Genomic DNA, 17,011 nt, shown 5'->3' with positions numbered 1-17,011 from the left:
GAGGTTTCAGCTTCACCCACAGGCACAGTAGTATCTTTCTCTTACCAGCAGCCCACTCACAGAAGTGCAGAAGTCACACAGGGAATTTCAACCAAGGGCCTCTTTAATGGGTTGGTAGAACACAGCGTGTGCAGGTCAGTTTGTTCACACAGGTGTCATTTCCTGCATTCTTCAGCCTTCTCCAGGTTTGCCCATTGTGTGCCCTCAGACCCCATGGCTGCTGCCATGAGACAAGAGGGCCAGGCTTTGCCAGAACAGCTGCTTTTAGCAGAACACAGAACTCAGGTGTGGCCCCCAGCCACAGAACCAGCACAGCACAGGGACACGGGGCCTCTGGGCACAGGACGGGCTCCTTCAGTGGGCCAGAGCTGATCTGACTCCTTGGAGAAGCTCCTGCTGCTGCCACGAGCCCCGGGGTCAGCGCAGGCAGCCCTGTGCCTCAGCATGCCGGGGTTTGTCCCGGAGCTCCAGCCCAGCTGCCCCACGACTGCCAAAGCAGAGCTGAAGCATCCCCCACCGATGACCCACCGGCGCCCAGTGCGGGTCAGCAGAGCGGCTGCTGGGAAAGGTGGTGTGGGGGGAAATCCCGTGTCACGGTGGGAAGCTTCCCTGGGAGCGGCCGGGGCAGCAGCGCTACTCCTCAGCCACCGGGGGCGGCGTCAGGTGCAGCTGGAAGTTCTCGTTCTGGAAGACGCTGCTGGTGGCCGGGTCCCCGTGGGAAACACTGAGCGGCCCGTGCTTGTCACCGCCGCCGTGGCCCCCGCGCGCCAGCTCCGTCAGGAGAGCCAGCTGCAAGGAAAACCCCATGTCACATTCCGGCAGGGTACAGAGAGCCCAGGGCGCCACCGTGTCCCTGCTGCAGAGAGAGAAACCTGAACCCAGGTAAAGCCAAGGGCATGGACGGCATGGACGGGCCCTACAGAGCACCGTGCAGGTCACCAGCCCTCAACTGAACAACTCTCCAGGGGTCTTTAGGTTGCTTTGAAGTCGCATAATTGAAAAACAAACACAGAAACAACTGAAAGTGCCAACGACCACAGACAAAACAGGCAGAAGGCACAAGGAAAATGCCAGGGACAGAGGGAGCTGCACTCTCTGTGGGACAGCAGGGGTACAGGAGGAGGGAGTGTTCCAAGAGACTGCAGGAGCTACAGTGTCTAGAGGGAAGCTTAGTTGCAAATCCACAAAGGATCGCCCCATGGACACTTGTCAGACCAAAACCACCCAAAAGCCAGAGGCATTCCCACGGTTTCCGTGCCAGTGACTTCCCCAGCATGGCTGCCTCGCAGTGTGCCACAGCCAAGTGCCAGCACTAGACCAAACCCCAGAGAACAGCCAGAGCCCTCCCTGGCCCGTGCCGAGGTCTGGCTTGGCAACATGAGAAACGCCCGTCACCAGTTCCAGAGCAGAAGGAAAACGGGGGTACGTACTCGGGAGGTGCCTCGGTTGAGTCGGCAGAGCTGGTCAAAAGCTTGGATTTGCTGAGGATCCAACACAGACTCTGAACTCATCTGAGAAAGAGTAAGAAAGTTAGAGAAACCATGCAGAGCAGGCTGTCAAGTTCCTACACACAGAAAGTAATTCCTGGGCTGGGAGCAGGCAATCCACAAACTGTTTGGGAGGTCTTTTTAGCCGTCTTTCCCTTGGTGTGAAGCCACTATGTTCACCCTGGGATTGGGGGGAAAAAAAAACCAGTCCTGTTCTTACCCAAAGGACAGCTACACCCCTGCATGCACAGCGAGTTACTGCTGGGCTCTGTCCCTGATGGCACAGACTGATGCTACTGTGATACCTCTGAGGAAGGAAAAAAGGCATGGGAAAACTTGCTCACAGCCAGCTGGGAAGAGAAGTAAAGGGCCTATGCGGCCGATCAGCCTCTCCAGGCTCCTTCCCCGGCGGCAGCAGCAGCTTCCTCCAGCCCTTCCCGTGTCCCGGCCCCGCCCAGCCCGACACCGCGGCACAGGACACTGCAGGGGACACGGGCTGTGTGTGCCTGCGACCCCGGGACTCTGCCGATGACTATGAACGACTACTGGCATCCTGTAACGGCACCGTGAGGTCCCGTCTCTTGTCCTCTAGTGGGGTGTTACAGACTGAAAGCTGGGAAAGGGAGAGGCAAGGACAGTCATACAGCAGTGGCAGTCACGTCCCCGAGACCGTGGCTGTGTCCAGATGTGGGCTACAAGGCCAAGTGTCCCCCAGTAGTGAGGGGCAGCTGCAGGAGAGGGCAAAGAGAGGGCCCAGAGCTGCACCAAGAGCACTGAGGCAGAGAGGGCTGCACAAACTCAAACTGCTGTAAAAGGCACCGTTTACATGTCCCAGGGAGAGATGACAAAGCATCATAGATTCTTGTAGGTTTGTTCCATTTATCACACCACAGCGTTTCTATTTTGAATGTTTCTGCTCATATTGCAAAGCAAAAGCATCATCAAGAAACCCCAACAGGAGCCAGGAGAACAGCCTCCCTTGTGAGCAGCAGGCTGGCATCTGTTGTCTCTGAGGATCTATTTTTAAGGGAACATTCAAGTATCTTCTCCAAAATACATTTCCCAGGGGCTACTAACCAAAAATGCTACAACCCTGCCAGTGGGTACTGACTGAAGCTGCATTGATTTTAAGCTCTTTGCCAATGGGAGATGCAGTGAGCCCCCCCTCCCCCCAATGGGTTTCCTGAAGCCTGGATAGTTCTGAGACCATCCCAAAAACCACACACGTCTTGTCTTTGATCACTAGTCTGGGAAGAGAGGAATGTCCTGAGTGCGGATCTCTTATGCTGGAAACATTTGCCAAACTCCTTCTCCTCCAGGATATTCTCTGTAGTGTAAATAACTATTTGCCAGTCAGGGAGCCAGATGTGTCCATTCCCTGCACACCTGGCACAGGCTGTGAGCCTGGGACAGGGAGGGTCAGGGACTCACAGCCAGCAGGTTGTACTGATGCTTCCCAGGGACACACCTCACCAGGTCATCCTCACCTGGCAAACACAAAAAGGAAGGAAAAACTGCCCTCCACAGCTGCTGTGGCCACAAGCATTCAAGGACAAGGAAAATGCAATACAACTGGCCTCCCCTCTCCTGCTCTCTGCCTACCACACGTACGTAACTATCAATCAGGCTGTTCCCAGGCTGATGAGCTGAAATATTGCAGGCAATTCTTTCTGTTGTCATGGAAACAACTGCTGTCAGGCCTTTTCCTTTTTCAACCGTGTCACTAAAGGTATGTTTCCCTTCAGGAGCCACAGGAGGCTCCTGGGGTCCAGCAGCACTTGGGTGTCAGTGGAAGGCGCTGGGCTCACCCCACAGCGCAGCCTCTGTCTCCAGGGCTGGCCGGCTCTGAGGTGGACCCTTCAGCACCTCCAACCCATTTCCAGCCAACATCCCCACACCCCCTCAGAAAAGCCTCACATGAGACACAGAACCCCAGAAAGGCAATTCATCTCCTGAGGATCTTGGCCAGGAGGAAGGGAAAAGGTTTTTTTCCATTCTCCAGCTCTCCCAGATCCCACCACTAATGCTAATCTCTACTGCATGTTTTTCTTGCACGTATTCCACCCCCCTCTGGTAGTCACCACACAGCCCTCCCAAGCTTGCAATTATCTTTAACAGCTACAAATTCCATCGTCAGCCAGTGCTTAAGCAAAGCAGATTCCAACAGTTTGAGTGGAGGCACCATCCATAGTCACACCCAGGGATCCATCCCAGAGCTGCCCCTCAGCCATTCTTTCCACACAAGATTTTGCTGCATCGGTTAGAGCTTCAGAGCACCCCACTGCCCCAGGGGCTGCTCCCTTAACAGAGAGGGATGCAGCCAGGAGTCCTGGGGAAGGTTTTGGGATTCCTAGGAACAAAGGCAGCCCCCTCCACATTCCCATTTACAGCGCTGAGCCCACAGGCAGTGGACACCAAGCCCACCCTTGGCCTTCCTCCCCTGCTTCACCATGGCTCATCAGCCTTCCAAACAGGTACCCAAACTTAGGGCTTTAATGAAAACCCAGCCAATTAATGTTAAACTAAGTAAACCTGCCCCTCTTCTGTCAGAAAAGGCCCTGCTGTTCTTAGGGAACAGGAACCTGGAACAACCAACCAAAGGGAGACAAGGCAGGCTGTGACCCAAAGTCACTACAATGACAGTGACACTCCAGAGCTGTTAAGGAACTTCAGGGAAACCTCAGGATGTCCCTCTAAGAACAGCAGTGTTCTGCTGCTGCTGCTGCCAAGCTCTGCAGAGCCCCTGCTGAGTGAGACTCTGGGACAGGCACTGCCCATCCAGGGCACACAGGGGCCAGTGCTGGCAGCAGCTGAGCCCTGCCTGCTCCCCGTCAGAGGCAGCCCCGAGCACCCAGGGCAGAGCAGAGGCCCCAGCACAGCCAGTCTGTCACACAGCCCGGGCCTCTCGCTCCTCAGCGGCACCAGGGGAAAGGCAGATGTCTCTTATTTCCAGCTGAACTTAGCTGAACTTGAGGAGCCAGCCTCCCACTCAGGGCCTGGGAGAGCACAGGTCTGTGCTCTGCCCGAGTCACTGCTGCAGCCACGTGAGACTGCAGTGACAGGGAGAGGAGGGCACTGGCTGTGTTAGACAGGGAAGCACACAGGCACATCCCAGATGCTCTGGGTAGCTGCTCCTGCCTACACCAGGCACTGCTGGGATATTCCCTTGGACATCTACTGATGCCTGCAGCCAAAGGAGCAATAACACTGCTCAGAGTTAATTAGACAAACACAACCCCCACACATCCTCACTGGACACCACGGCCCAGCAGACAGGGTGTTCATTTCTCATCCAGCAGGCTCTGAGGAAAGCATGGCAGCACATGGATTAAATGTGAAAGATGACACCCAACAGGCCTGTGCTTGGGCTGAGCTCAGCACCTGCACCTGACAGTTCAGAGGCCTCGTGCAGAGAATTCTTTTTATAGACATGAGCCAAGAGGCTGTTGAACAGATCCTACAGGGCCAAGCACAGAAGGCTGAGGAGCTGCAGTGTTCTCTCAAGGGCAGGACTTGGGGAGAGAAAGGGAAGGTGATCACACAATGTCCCAAGCTGAAGGGACCCACAAGGATCATCAAATCCAACCCCTGGCCCTGCACAGACACCCCAACAATCGCCCCCATGCCTGAGAGTGTTGTCTGAATGCTGCTGGAGCTCTGGCAGCCTTGGGGCCATGCCTGTTCCCTGGGGAGCCTGGGCAGTGCCTCATCAACCTCCGGAGAAGAACCTTTTCCTGATATTCAGCCTAACCCTGCCCTGACACAATTCCAGCCATTCCCTCAAGTCCTGTGTAAAAGACACACAGGAGAGGGAGGAAATCCTACTTGGTGTAAGGGTTAGTGACCTCTCCTGCCACAGGCTGATTGGTAATGTGACCCCAAACCTTACAGAAAACCCACAGGAACACCCCTGTTTCCTGTCCCCTTCATCCCTCCTGACCCCCGGGAGCAGGCTGGCACTGCTGTGTATCCAGGAGGTTCAGAACATGCCCAGCCCAGCTCTGGCCGCAGGAGCTCAGCTGCAGCTGCCCAGACCTGTCTGTGCCCAAGTCACAGCCAGACCACACAGCACTGCTCTCCTCATGCCGTGGGCTGCAAGGGGCTCATAGGAACTGCAGCTTCCCACTGATGGGATTCACCAGACACTGATGCTCCCCTGCTTTCCTGAAAGGCACCATCCAGAACAGCTACTGCACCCTTGGCTACAGCCAGCACCACTGGCACAGTGCCTCTGCCACCCTCCCATCAGGGGACTACAAACAGCCAAAGCCTTGGCTTGCCTTTATTTCACTCCCCTCCTTCAGAGGAACATCAAAGGCAGGAGTCAGCTGCACCCTTAGCCTTGGGCCAGTTGGTTATTTCTCAGCTTGGAATCACAGAGAGGAGCAGCAGCAGCAGGAGCCAGCCCAGCTCGAGGAACAGCTGCCCTGGGACGTAGCCCTGCTCCCAGGCCCCTCTGTGCACCTCCTGCGCTTCCCCGGTGCAGTGCTGGATCCTGATGGACACCTCCTGGGCTCAGGCACGGAACCACTGCCAACAGGGACTGCTGCACTTTATGGGAACGTCCACAGGCTGCTGCAGCCCAGAAGCTGCCACTGCATTTCAATGAGTCCATTCAACACATCCCCCCAGACTGGAACGTTTTATTAAAAGGGAGGAGATTTTCATCAGGCCGTAGGAATAGTTTCTTAGAAATTGAGACGTAAAGTCAAGCCGAGATTCCTCACTGCAATTTTGCCATCTTTGCTCTTAACCAGGGCATGACCTTCCCCAGGTAATCCTGGTCTCACTGCTCCTGGCAGTTTGGAATCAGCTGACCCTGCCCCCTGCTAGGATCTCACAGACCCCACAGTGCCAGCCTTTGGATTGTAGGCAGGGGAAGGTGCATTCTGCCAGACTGCAGATTGCTCTGAAGGAAGGCCAGGGGACACAATTACAATTCACTCTGATATTACTCAAAAAAAACAAAAACAAAACCACAAAACAACAACTCACTCAACTCCTCCAGCATGAGAACCTCAAGAAAACAGTTCATTTGGATTTAAAAGATGCTACAGGAAAATTCTGGATTTCAAATCAGTCTTTTTCAATTTGTATTGTTCGCAGTTTTAGCTTTGGTGCCAGTCCTCCTCTACCCACTCATGAAGACACCTGCACTCAGTATTCTTCTAACGACCTCACTTTTGTTTCCATTCCAAGCAATCACAGATGTTCTCTGTCTCCATTCCCTCCTCACATGGATGTCCTGTGCACTGCTGAAGTGAAGGCCTCCACCTCCAAAGCAGGGATGTTTGCTCAGTTAATTTGTACATGGGAACATTCTCCACAGAGGAGAGAACGTCCATTCTTGTAACTGTGTAAAATACTAATTATCTCTGTGGTATTCCTGGGGGGATCACATCTGGATGTTTTCAAAGTTACAAACCCCTTGGAAGCTTTTTATATTGCTGGAGACAAGTTAATGACTGATGGTCACTGTTACCCTGAAAACAGTAACACTGGCTCTGTCTCCTGATGGATGGAGGTCATGTAACATCTGTCAAGCTCCAAAGCAAGTTTTGGTGAAAAGCCCATCCTAAACCTTCACTGTTGCCCAACAGAAAGCCCGTGGTGCAGAGGGACCTTTCAGGTCACACGAGGGATGTGGTACCAGCCCCTCACACATGGGAGTCGTTCCAAGGCTCTGGAAGGCTGTCATAGGGAGGGACATGGGAAAACTGCAGGACAGAGCCCAAAGGTAGAGCCTGACAAACTGGATTAACTATGGATCAAATCCATTGTCCGTCCTGGCGTGACTTGACAGGATTAAACTCCTGAATAAAACATATCTGCCATCTGGACAGCTCCAACAACAGCATGCTCAGAGCTCCTCGGACACAGAATAACCAGAGCGTGGCAGCTCAGGGGCTCATGGCAGGGCTTACGGCCCAGGAGCCAACACTCTTCCTCTCCCTGATCCCCAGTGCACAGGCTGGCAGAATAAATGGAAAACATTTGCTCATTGAAATGAGGCAAATGAGTTTTGGGAATCAGTGACTGAGATACCCAGAGCCTTTCCTGCAGGTATTTGGGCAGTGGCCCAGCTGCTGAGCCCTCACACCTCAAGTGAGCTCCACACCCCACAACAGACACACAACTTTGCAAGAGGATTAGAGACCCACCATAAAAACAAGCTCCCATTTCTTTTAACTCTCACTTAGGGTATGCTCCAAAGCAGGGAGGGCAGGACAGATGATCGTCCAGCTCCAGAGGATTACCCTTGGGAAGCCAGTGAGGCTCAGGGGTAACACAGAAAGCACAAACTTTTGGTAGCAGAACCAGAGGAAAGAAAATCCCCTGTGTCCTTCTTTCTGCTCCCCTTGGCTGGGGCAGAGTGTGCCAAGCCCTCATCCCAGTCAGGTACCAGTTAAATCCATGCAGACACTGATCCCATAATGGGTCAGTGCTGGCTTCTGGCATCTCTCCAGCTCCCCAGTTTCAGGGAATGGCCCCAGCATCACACACAGAGCACAGGGGCAGGGGAAGCGCTGTCTGTTGGGCTGTCGTTTCACATCCACATCTCATCCACACTGCACGATTCAAACTGACAGCCTTTGCCTGGGCAGGGCAGAATTAGTGCTGTGAAATGCACTCCAGATGCTCAGTGGCATTTCTCAGTATGACTCCATTCCTAATTCAGGGCTTCCTAAGAAAATAAATACCTCAGCTGAAGATCACCATATTAGATTTTGCCAAGAGAGGATCCAAGCTTTCAGAGTCTTCTAAGGGGCTACAGGGAAACACCCTTCCCACAGATCTCTGTGCAGAAGGGCCTGGGAGCCCCAGATCCAACTCTCAGGAGGGCTGGAAACATAATGCTGTTAGCAGGACCTCACTCTGGATTTCCTGCTCACAAACACCAGCTGTGGAGCCAGAGCTCTGGGTCTGGCCAGGGCCAGCAGAGTCAAGAGTGGACACAGAGAAGCCCCATCTCCCCCATGTTGCATTCCCAGCATTGCCCCAGCACAGAAAATCTGCTCTGTAACTCAGCCCATGCAGGGCCAGAGGAATCGTTACCTCCCAGGGTTAATTAACACTGCTCAGCAGTGATTGTTCAGCAAACGAATTTCCTGCAGGAGCTGGAGATTCTCCAGTCTATTGCCAAGTCTAAATATACCCAGCTTTTTTAAGACGTGACTGCGCAACAGTTTGATCATATGTGAGCACAACAGTTAAATGTTGTAATTTAGATATGCGAGGAACATCACAGACTTGGAGAGGATCTGGGACACAGGGAGGAGGAGCTGGGGGCCGGAGCAGTGCTGGGGCTCTGCTGGGCCGGGCTGTGTGAATGGAGCAGGAAGCCATGGCTCCCCTGCCAAGAGCATGTGACAGCAGCAGGGCACCACCCCACACTGGGATGGCCTGGGATGGAGCCTTTCCAGCTACACGAGATGATCTATGCTGTAAGTCTTCTTCCCCATCCAGTCTCTCCACATCTCTCTGTAGGCCATGAGTCCAGACAGGCCTTCACTTTCATCAGGTAAATAAAAGGAAGCATCTTCTCCTCCTTACACCTATCACTGCCACGGCACGTGGAGCATTTTCCCCTTCTTTCTCTGCAGGGTAAGTCAGCCTGATGTCAAAGGGGAGCCACAGGGGCTGCCTGACTGACTGCCCAAGAGGATAAGCCAGTTATAAAGCACTGGAACCAAGCGTCAGGCACTTGAATGCTGAATGCGGTTTTAGTACTTAATTCTGCCTTTACTTTTTAAACTACACCCCAGCCTGTCACCCCCATTTATGCCCACTCCTTTGGGGCAGGCGTGCAGAGGGTGAGACGAGGGGCTGCTGAACTTTCCCAGCCTTAGATGCAGTGCCCACATCCCACTGTGGCAGGACAGGACACACACACTGCTCAGCCTGGTTGGACCACACTCGATTTCCAAGCTCCTGGGAGAGCTTTGCTGCTGTCACCAAATCAAAGACTAACACAGCCTGACTGCAGAGACTGCTTGGTGCTCCACACAGGCCTGCAAGATTCCCTTTCCCCACGTCTCCCCCAAGCAGGAAGCCTCTCCTGTGAGTGCAGCAGCTGACAGCAGCTGACTAAGGCCCTTAGCCAGCTTTTGATCGGGCTGGGTTTGGCAGGAATTGAAATCATCTGCTAGAACAAACCCAAAGTACTACTATAAAAACATACTCCAAGGTTGAATTATTCTGGTTCCAGGAGTGAAAATGCTGCTCTGTGCACACCGCTACAGTGACAAATGCACAAAGCAACCCGAGGCAGCTGGGAACAAACCCTCACCCAGGGGCCACTGGAACGTGCAACACCCCTTAAGACAAGCCAACAAACCACCTGCCATGGGGGCTGACCATCCACAGCACCAGCCCAGGGGAAAGACTGCTCCATGCATATTCGAGGCTGCACTTCAGTTTGAGTTAGGGATGATGAAACTTTCAGTGCACAAATACTGACAATAAATACAAATTAATTCTCTGTTCTCTCACTCAAATCCAGCTGCATCAATCTTGGTTACACTCAAGCTTCTTAAAATATATGCAAGCACTTAGTGAGTCAAATCAATCCCAGACCTTTTATCCAGAGCCAGATTATCTGCTAGGAAGGTGGAACAGAGGCTCCACAATCCAGCCACAAGGAATATGTTGTGAACTTTCAATCTAAGTTATATATAAAACACACCTAAAATAACTTGACAGGAACTGTCTACACAACCAGCTGCAAGCATCCAGCTGCCCCTCACACCAGCTCTGAGACCTTCTGGATGAACAAATTTCCATGACTTCCAGAGTTGCACCCTCGCCAAAATAAACAGGCATTCAGAAACCAATTAGCTGCTGAGAGTGTTTGAGAGGTACTGATCAGAGGCTTGTCTGGAAGCACAGACACACAGAGAATGAAGTGACGATGACAGTATGCCTGACAAGAAACCACCTCACAAAACTTACCTGTGCCAGGGATGCTGCAGTCCCTTTTTTCAGCTCTGAGAAGTTCTCACTCAGCTTCCCTCCCTTGTTGCTGGAGTTGCATTTGTAGCACATCCACCTCATGAGGCCCTTGGTGACCACCCCGCACTCCTTACTCAGCAGGCACAGCGAGTGGTACAAGTGGCCACAGCTGGGGAGAGAGGAAGTCAGTGCTGGGAAGCAGGGCAGCACCTCCTGAGCTCTGCACGGTGGAGGGGAAGGGGCTGGCCAGTGGGAAAAGGCTGTGTCTGGGAATCAGCAGATCAGCAATGTGTCCTCATCCTCCTGTTGATTTCCAAACTCACAGAATCAACACTGGATTCCCATTTGCTGACGCAGCTGCAGACCATCACACCAAGATAACCATGATTTCACCTCATTTCACAGACACCTGGGCACAGACAGAACATGGGAGGTGCCAGGGCTGTGGCAGATCCAAGGTGTACAAATACACAAACGTGCCCAGGGTGTTGCAGTGCCCAAAGCACACTGCTGGGAGAGGGGACAGAAAACTGCCAGCCAGCTCCTGGAACTGGGAGGCGATTCCTCCGAGCCAGGCAGAGCTGGCTGCATGCAAAGCAGGCTCTGATGGGTATGGTTAGCCAGCCTCTCACAGTGCAAGGCACCAGGGAAACGTGCTCCCAGGAATACAGATCGTTACTCAGGCAAGTAGATTTGTTTCCCCTTTTGAAACTATTAACATGATCACAGCTGCAACCTCACCCCTTAACTTTACCTGAAAACAATGATTTCATCAGCAGTTTCTTGCCTCCTTTTGTACTGCTGGAGACAGATGCAGCAGCAATCCTGCTTTGGGGTAAGGCCTCTGGTGACAGAGGCTCTCAGGTTACACAGGGACCAGTGGAGATCGTGGTTTAGAAGGCTGGTGGTTGTCTCTAGAAGGGTCTGTGTGGGAGACAACACGCAGAGTAGGTCAGTCTGTCACCTCCACACTGCAGAAACTCCCTGCTGACCAGTTCTTCAGAACAAGCAGCTTAGCAGTTCACTAAGAGCAGAAACTACCCAATAAAATCACTCTTCCTCCTATGCTTTCTATCCACTGACCTCAAAACACTTATCCTTTCATCACATGTTAATGGAGCAATTCCTCTGCACTCTCAAATAGATAAGTCCTGTATTGACTTTTGCCCAAGAGCATTAAGAGAGGCATGGCAGGCTCATTTTGTCATCTTCCACATCAAACCTCCTTTATTTTTTTTTTTTCCCTTCTACCTGGCAAGCTACTGCTTCTACCCCCATTTTAGGAGAAATGTGCTAATAAAAACATCAAAGCTCAAATGCACTATGGCAATTAAAGTATTTTTAAAAACCCCTGAACTGCTCATCTGCTTGTCCTTCCCAACGGATGCTCATTTTCAAAGAGCCCAAAGAACCACCCAGAGTTTCCAGCACCAAGTTTCTCCCAGGCACAGGGGCTCTGCTCCCTGATCCATCTGTGCTCCACAGCAGCAGCTGCCAAAGGCTGCAGCAGAGGATCCCATCGGGACACACAGCCTGTCCCAGAGCTGCCAGGCAGGGACAGGGGGCAAGAGCTGCCCAGACCTTCTGCAAGAACCCAAACACAGAGAAAGGCTCCTGGTGTTCAGCCTCCACAGCAAGGCTATTTCCCACTGTGTTTCTGCATTGGCTGCTGGTGCCTGGGGGCCTGCCCCGAGCAGCAGCTGGGATGGCACTGCCACATCACGGGGGGAGTGGGGCTTGGAGGAACACTGTGCATCCTGTTTAGGGGGAAAGGAGTTTCAGGAAAGTGCTAAAGTGTGGAGGCTGCCTGGGATTTGGGACTCGACTGAGAAAAGCAGGACTGAGATTAAGAGGAAATCTCACCAGGTCACAAAGTAAGTGCAGCATTATCACTTAGAAGTGTAAAAACAGCCTAATTTAAAAACCTGTTATTTAAAACTGCATATAAAGACAAAACATATCAGCTTTGTGCCTTTGAATCCCCAACTGCAGGATGAGCTGGAAAAAAAGCAGATGTTTATCCTTCTGGTACATTTAACACAGAACTGAGCTGCAGAGGTCTTCACCATGTACCTGTCAGTTCCTTCACCAGCAATCTGTGAGCAAACCAAACTCCCTCCCCACCCCCCAATCACACAGAAATCACTCACATGTCTGTTGACTTTGCCCTGCAGACAGAAATGACAAATGAGAGAAAGACCAGTAGGCCAGGCAGCCAAAACGATGCTGCATGCAGTGGTGGACAGAAAAGAAACCCAGGCAACTTACTTGTTCATAGTTAAAAGTGTCCAGCATTCCCAGGACAAGCCCTTGAATTTCTCCAAGTTTCCCTTTTCCATAAACTGGATCCTGTATGAAGAAATGCAAAGCTGCAGTTGAATCACAGGATATGACCATTCTGATTCTTTTCAAGTCTTTTTTTCCTCTAGATTGGAACTGCAAACGGAAGCTATGACTGCAGAGTTAAATATGCCGCACATGTACGGGGACAGCAGAATAATCCCACATACTGACGGGAAAAATCAGTAATTAGCAAAACTCAGTAGATAACCACATCGATATAAATTAGTGTGCCTGGGTCAAAACTGGAAACTCAGGAGCTGCAGGAGCTGACTGGAGAGAGCATTTTAGGAATACTGAAGGGAACAGCATGGCCAGCCAGCTCTCAGCCCTGCCCGGCCCTGTGCTCTCGCCCAGCCAGGGGTGCCTCATCCCCAGGCTCCTCCCAGACCCCTCATCTGCAGGCTGGAAGAGCACATCCCAGTCACTGCTGAGCCCACAGCCCAGCTGGCAGAGGGAACAGGGCCCTGGGGCTCTCCTGGTGCTGCAGGGCTGATTTTCACATGCCCCGAGCAGCTTCATTGCCATGTCCCAGCAGCACAAGCACAGGGCTGTAGGTCATCAGCCTGTGCATCTCCCCCTTCCTGCAGCCCAAACAGCCCAGCACTCCCACCCTGGCACCCCCTGAAGCACTGCTCTGTGCAGGAAGCTGAGAGAAGCTGTCTGCTGCAGCGGGCAGGACACTGGCAAAAACAGACCAGCAAGATGTGAAACGGCAACTAATCCAGAGAGCAGAAAAATGGGGACACAATGGAAACAGGAACAGGAGTGGGATAAACAAGCTCTGGATAAGACGAATGACAGACGAAGTAGGAGCAAGGCTGATTCCATGCTGGGACTGGGCAAGAAGAATTGAGAGTGTCAAAGCCAGCTAAAGCAGCATGGAAGCTACACTGCAAGACACCCTGAGGGATCACTGAAGCTACAGAAAGCAAGTCAAGGAACTCTGGAACAACAGTCCTGATGGCCAGCGTGATAGGCAGAAACACCAACGTTCAAACCTAAATAAAAGCAGCCCTGAGCAACAGCACTGAGTCAAAACCAGCTGTGGGTTTGGAGCATGCTGGATGAAGCACGAAGAGCTGGAGGTGCTGCACAGGCTCCTTTTCTGCTGGGTGAACAGCACAGCCTGAACACTCCAAGGTTCCCTTCTGCCTGCACCATTTAGCAGCACAGCACAGGAAGTGCATTGCACTGAGTCACCGCAGGGGTTACGGAGGCAATGGGTTTTCCAGACAGCAGGAATATGATCCAGAGCACAGAGCACTTAGGCAGGCAGCAGCTCCTTTTCTAAAGCCCTCAAGTACGTGGCCAACAGCTCACTCCCAAACTGTCCCAGTCCCACAGTTATCATACAGCACCTCAAACCTCCTAAGCTGCAGGTGGAGGTTTTCAAAGCCACTGGTTTCCTGTCTGGACACAGAGCAGAGGAAGAGGAAATGTAAAGAAGAGAGAAGAATAAAGACCCACCTGCAGCTTTGCAGAGGGAGAACAAAAGCCTGAAGGCTTCCAGTTGCTGCCTTTTCCTCAAGTCATGCTTGATGATCTCTAAAAATAATGGCAGCTGGGAAAAAAATGGACTTTCTTCTTTACAGAGGAGGCTCATGGTGGAGGCTCATGGTCTGGCCAAGCCTCACCCTGAGCCTGGCAGCCCAGTGCCAGCTGTGAGTCCATGGCCATTCCCTGCTGGAGCCATCCAATGGGATGGGCTGGAGCTGCCTGCTTGCCCCCAGCATCACACCCACAGCTCCCAGGCCACTTCTCCAGACAGTTCTAATGCTTCTAAATAGCAGCTTCAGACCCCATGACCACAAAAGCCATGTGGGATCAATTAGTTTTATGGAGGAATAGTTTTCATTAATTCCACCTTATAAAATTGGTCTCGGGTTGGAATTCAGGCATCCTCCAGACATGGATGTGCTATCCCATGCAGTGAAAATAGGAACAGATCCCAGCAGCTGCTCCCAGGCTGGTGCTGCCCTGGGAGCGTGGCATGGGCACAAGGAGCCAGAGCCAAACTAGCTGCCCAGGGCTGTCACCAACAAACAGATGGGGAAGAGCTGGCAGGGATCCACACACAGCCCAGAGGTGCTCATGCAGCCCTTTCAGCCAGCTCTGTCTCTTCCATTTCCCATTTCTTCCTGGGCCCAGGAAATAGCACTTGCTTTGCTACCAGTGCTAATAAATGCACTCTGCAAACACATTCACTTCAGCTTCTCCCCTCTGCAAGGGGCCAAAGCAACCACTCCACACACAACTAACCCCAGTGCTGATCTCCTGGATCAGGAAGAAAAAACAGCCAAAGCCCTAAGCAGGAGTGGAAAAAAATATAAGTAGAAGCTTTCTGGATCTTTCTGCTTCCACTCTGGAACAGTTTTTAGAGAAACCTTCCTTCCCCTCTTTGCAGGTCCCTACAGGTAGCTTTTACATTTCTGGCTTCTCCAACTCTTCATTTTGTAGGAGGCATCAGCTGCATCTGCTTACAAAACATTCATGAAGGATTACAGCTTTGTAAGGGAATTAACACTCAACCTCTCAGCCCTCTTCAGAGAGCACTCACATCCTTAATAACATGGAATTTTTCTTAATGCTCAAGAGGATTCCTCTGCTATCTCTCCTAATGCGGTTAGTTCAGACTTCCCAGTTAATCAGTAACTCCCCGACACTACAAAGGATGAGCAGGAGCAAATCTATCAATTGTTATTTCATGTGACCTTGGTTAGATAATGCTGAGCCCAGGTGCTGGGACAGGCAGGTGCCAGAAGCCTGCTTGTTCTCTGGGAAAGCTGCAGGTCTGGCCCAGCCCTCGCAAGGTGCCCTTTGGCCAAACACTTTGGTTGCAAAGTTAACATTTGCATAAGGTATAATCTGTAAGCAGTTAAGCCCAGAAGAGGAAGAAAAACAGTCTGCTAAAATTGGAATACTCTAATTCCTTTTCAGAAAAGGCAAGATAATCTACCTCAGTTTACTGATGTTATCCACCTTCCAACAAAACCCCCAGTGAATTCTTGGGCAGCTGTGCCACCTCCCAGCCTGCAGCTCCAGCACATCTCTGCTCTATCACAAGCCTTGAGCACTGCTGGAACAGCATTTGAGGGCCCTGTCAGAATTACAAGCACCACTTGTAATTCTGTATTTCACCAAAATATTTGGAGGGCTTAGGAAAGGCTGTATGTACTCCAGGGCCCAGAAAGGCTGGTTTCAATATTTCCTTGTGGTCACAGTTAAGGCGGCACATCAGTAACACCTCTAAGTGCCCTGCAGAGAGCTCAGAGCCAATACAGAAGGGTTTGGCACCAGGGTTTGGAATTTTGCATGGCTTCAAAGAGCAACTACACAGCTCTGCAAAAGGAACACCCAGCCAGGGCTAAGAACACAGGGCTCTTCCTGCCTAGGAGAGCACCACCTGTGCCTGCCATGTTGTGATTCTTCCCTGCAGGGCACTTAACTGGCATTCCCAGATAACCCAAGGAGACAGATGACTGGAAGGCAAAAAAGCCAGTGCTCTCTGCTGCCTAGCTCCAAGGGAGTTTTCTTCCTGATTCCCAACAGGGCCAGGGTTTAGAATCCCTGAACATTTGAGCTGGGCACTCATGATAAGGCCATAGAATAAGACCTGCCCATCACCATCCTGACACCAGCTTCCCAGCTGGATTCAAAGCAACGTGCCCCCAAGAGCCAAACTGTGCATCCAAATACACTTCACAGAAACCTCCCACAGACACCCTCTGCAAGCCCTGGAGCAAGAGTTTAACAAAACACAGCCACAAACCCACAGGCAACAGTGAGCTGGAGCAGGGCAGTGCCAGGAACCCAGGAATAAGGGTTGGTGTGAAGACAGAGTGAATGGAAATGTGGGGGTTAAGGATAAGAGCACAGGATTCAATGAAGGGCTTGTCTTGTAACAAAGGACACTGTCCCCAGAGGAGGTGCCAAGCACTGAAGGCAGCAGACTGGTGAGACTCAGCACAGGCAAGCTCTCAGAAGAGCCCATCTCTTAATGAGGAGGATAAGAAGTTGGGAGCGGCTTAACTGAGCTTCAGAGGTGAAAATCTTCAGAGGTGAAAAGAGCCAGCAATTTCTGAAGGACACAGCTGAGCTGTTGGCACCTGTCAGAGGGTCCCCGGGATGCAGTGAGGGGCTCACACCCTCTCTGCTGCCCACAAACAATCCAGGTCACATCACTCCACACACCTCAGGGGTTTGCAAATACATGGGTGTGAGTGAAATCT

General features: G+C 52.0%; 1 protein-coding gene across 2 annotated transcripts in view; it reads right to left on the bottom strand.

Annotated features, from left to right (window-relative positions):
- Positions 1–85: 85 nt before the first annotated feature.
- The window catches only part of VPS8 (VPS8 subunit of CORVET complex), a 66,274-nt gene continuing 49,348 nt past the window's right edge, over positions 86–17,011 (bottom strand). For both annotated transcript variants that reach the window (XM_066194152.1, XM_066194153.1), the window contains 5 exons: positions 12,708–12,788; positions 11,194–11,363; positions 10,440–10,608; positions 1,431–1,511; positions 86–789 (listed from right to left, as the gene is read on the bottom strand). In XM_066194152.1, the coding sequence (XP_066050249.1) occupies positions 634–789; positions 1,431–1,511; positions 10,440–10,608; positions 11,194–11,363; positions 12,708–12,788 (657 nt within the window). In that variant the 3' untranslated portion in view covers positions 86–633. The remainder of the gene's footprint in view (positions 790–1,430; positions 1,512–10,439; positions 10,609–11,193; positions 11,364–12,707; positions 12,789–17,011) is intronic.

The sequence above is a fragment of the Chamaea fasciata genome, unplaced genomic scaffold (genome assembly GCF_029207755.1).
Source record: "Chamaea fasciata isolate MVZ Bird 193981 ecotype frontalis unplaced genomic scaffold, bChaFas1.0.hap1 SCAF_11, whole genome shotgun sequence".
Lineage (NCBI taxonomy): Eukaryota > Metazoa > Chordata > Aves > Passeriformes > Sylviidae > Chamaea > Chamaea fasciata.
The sequence above is the reverse complement of the archived record's forward strand: the minus strand, read 5'-3'. Positions and strand labels throughout refer to the sequence as shown.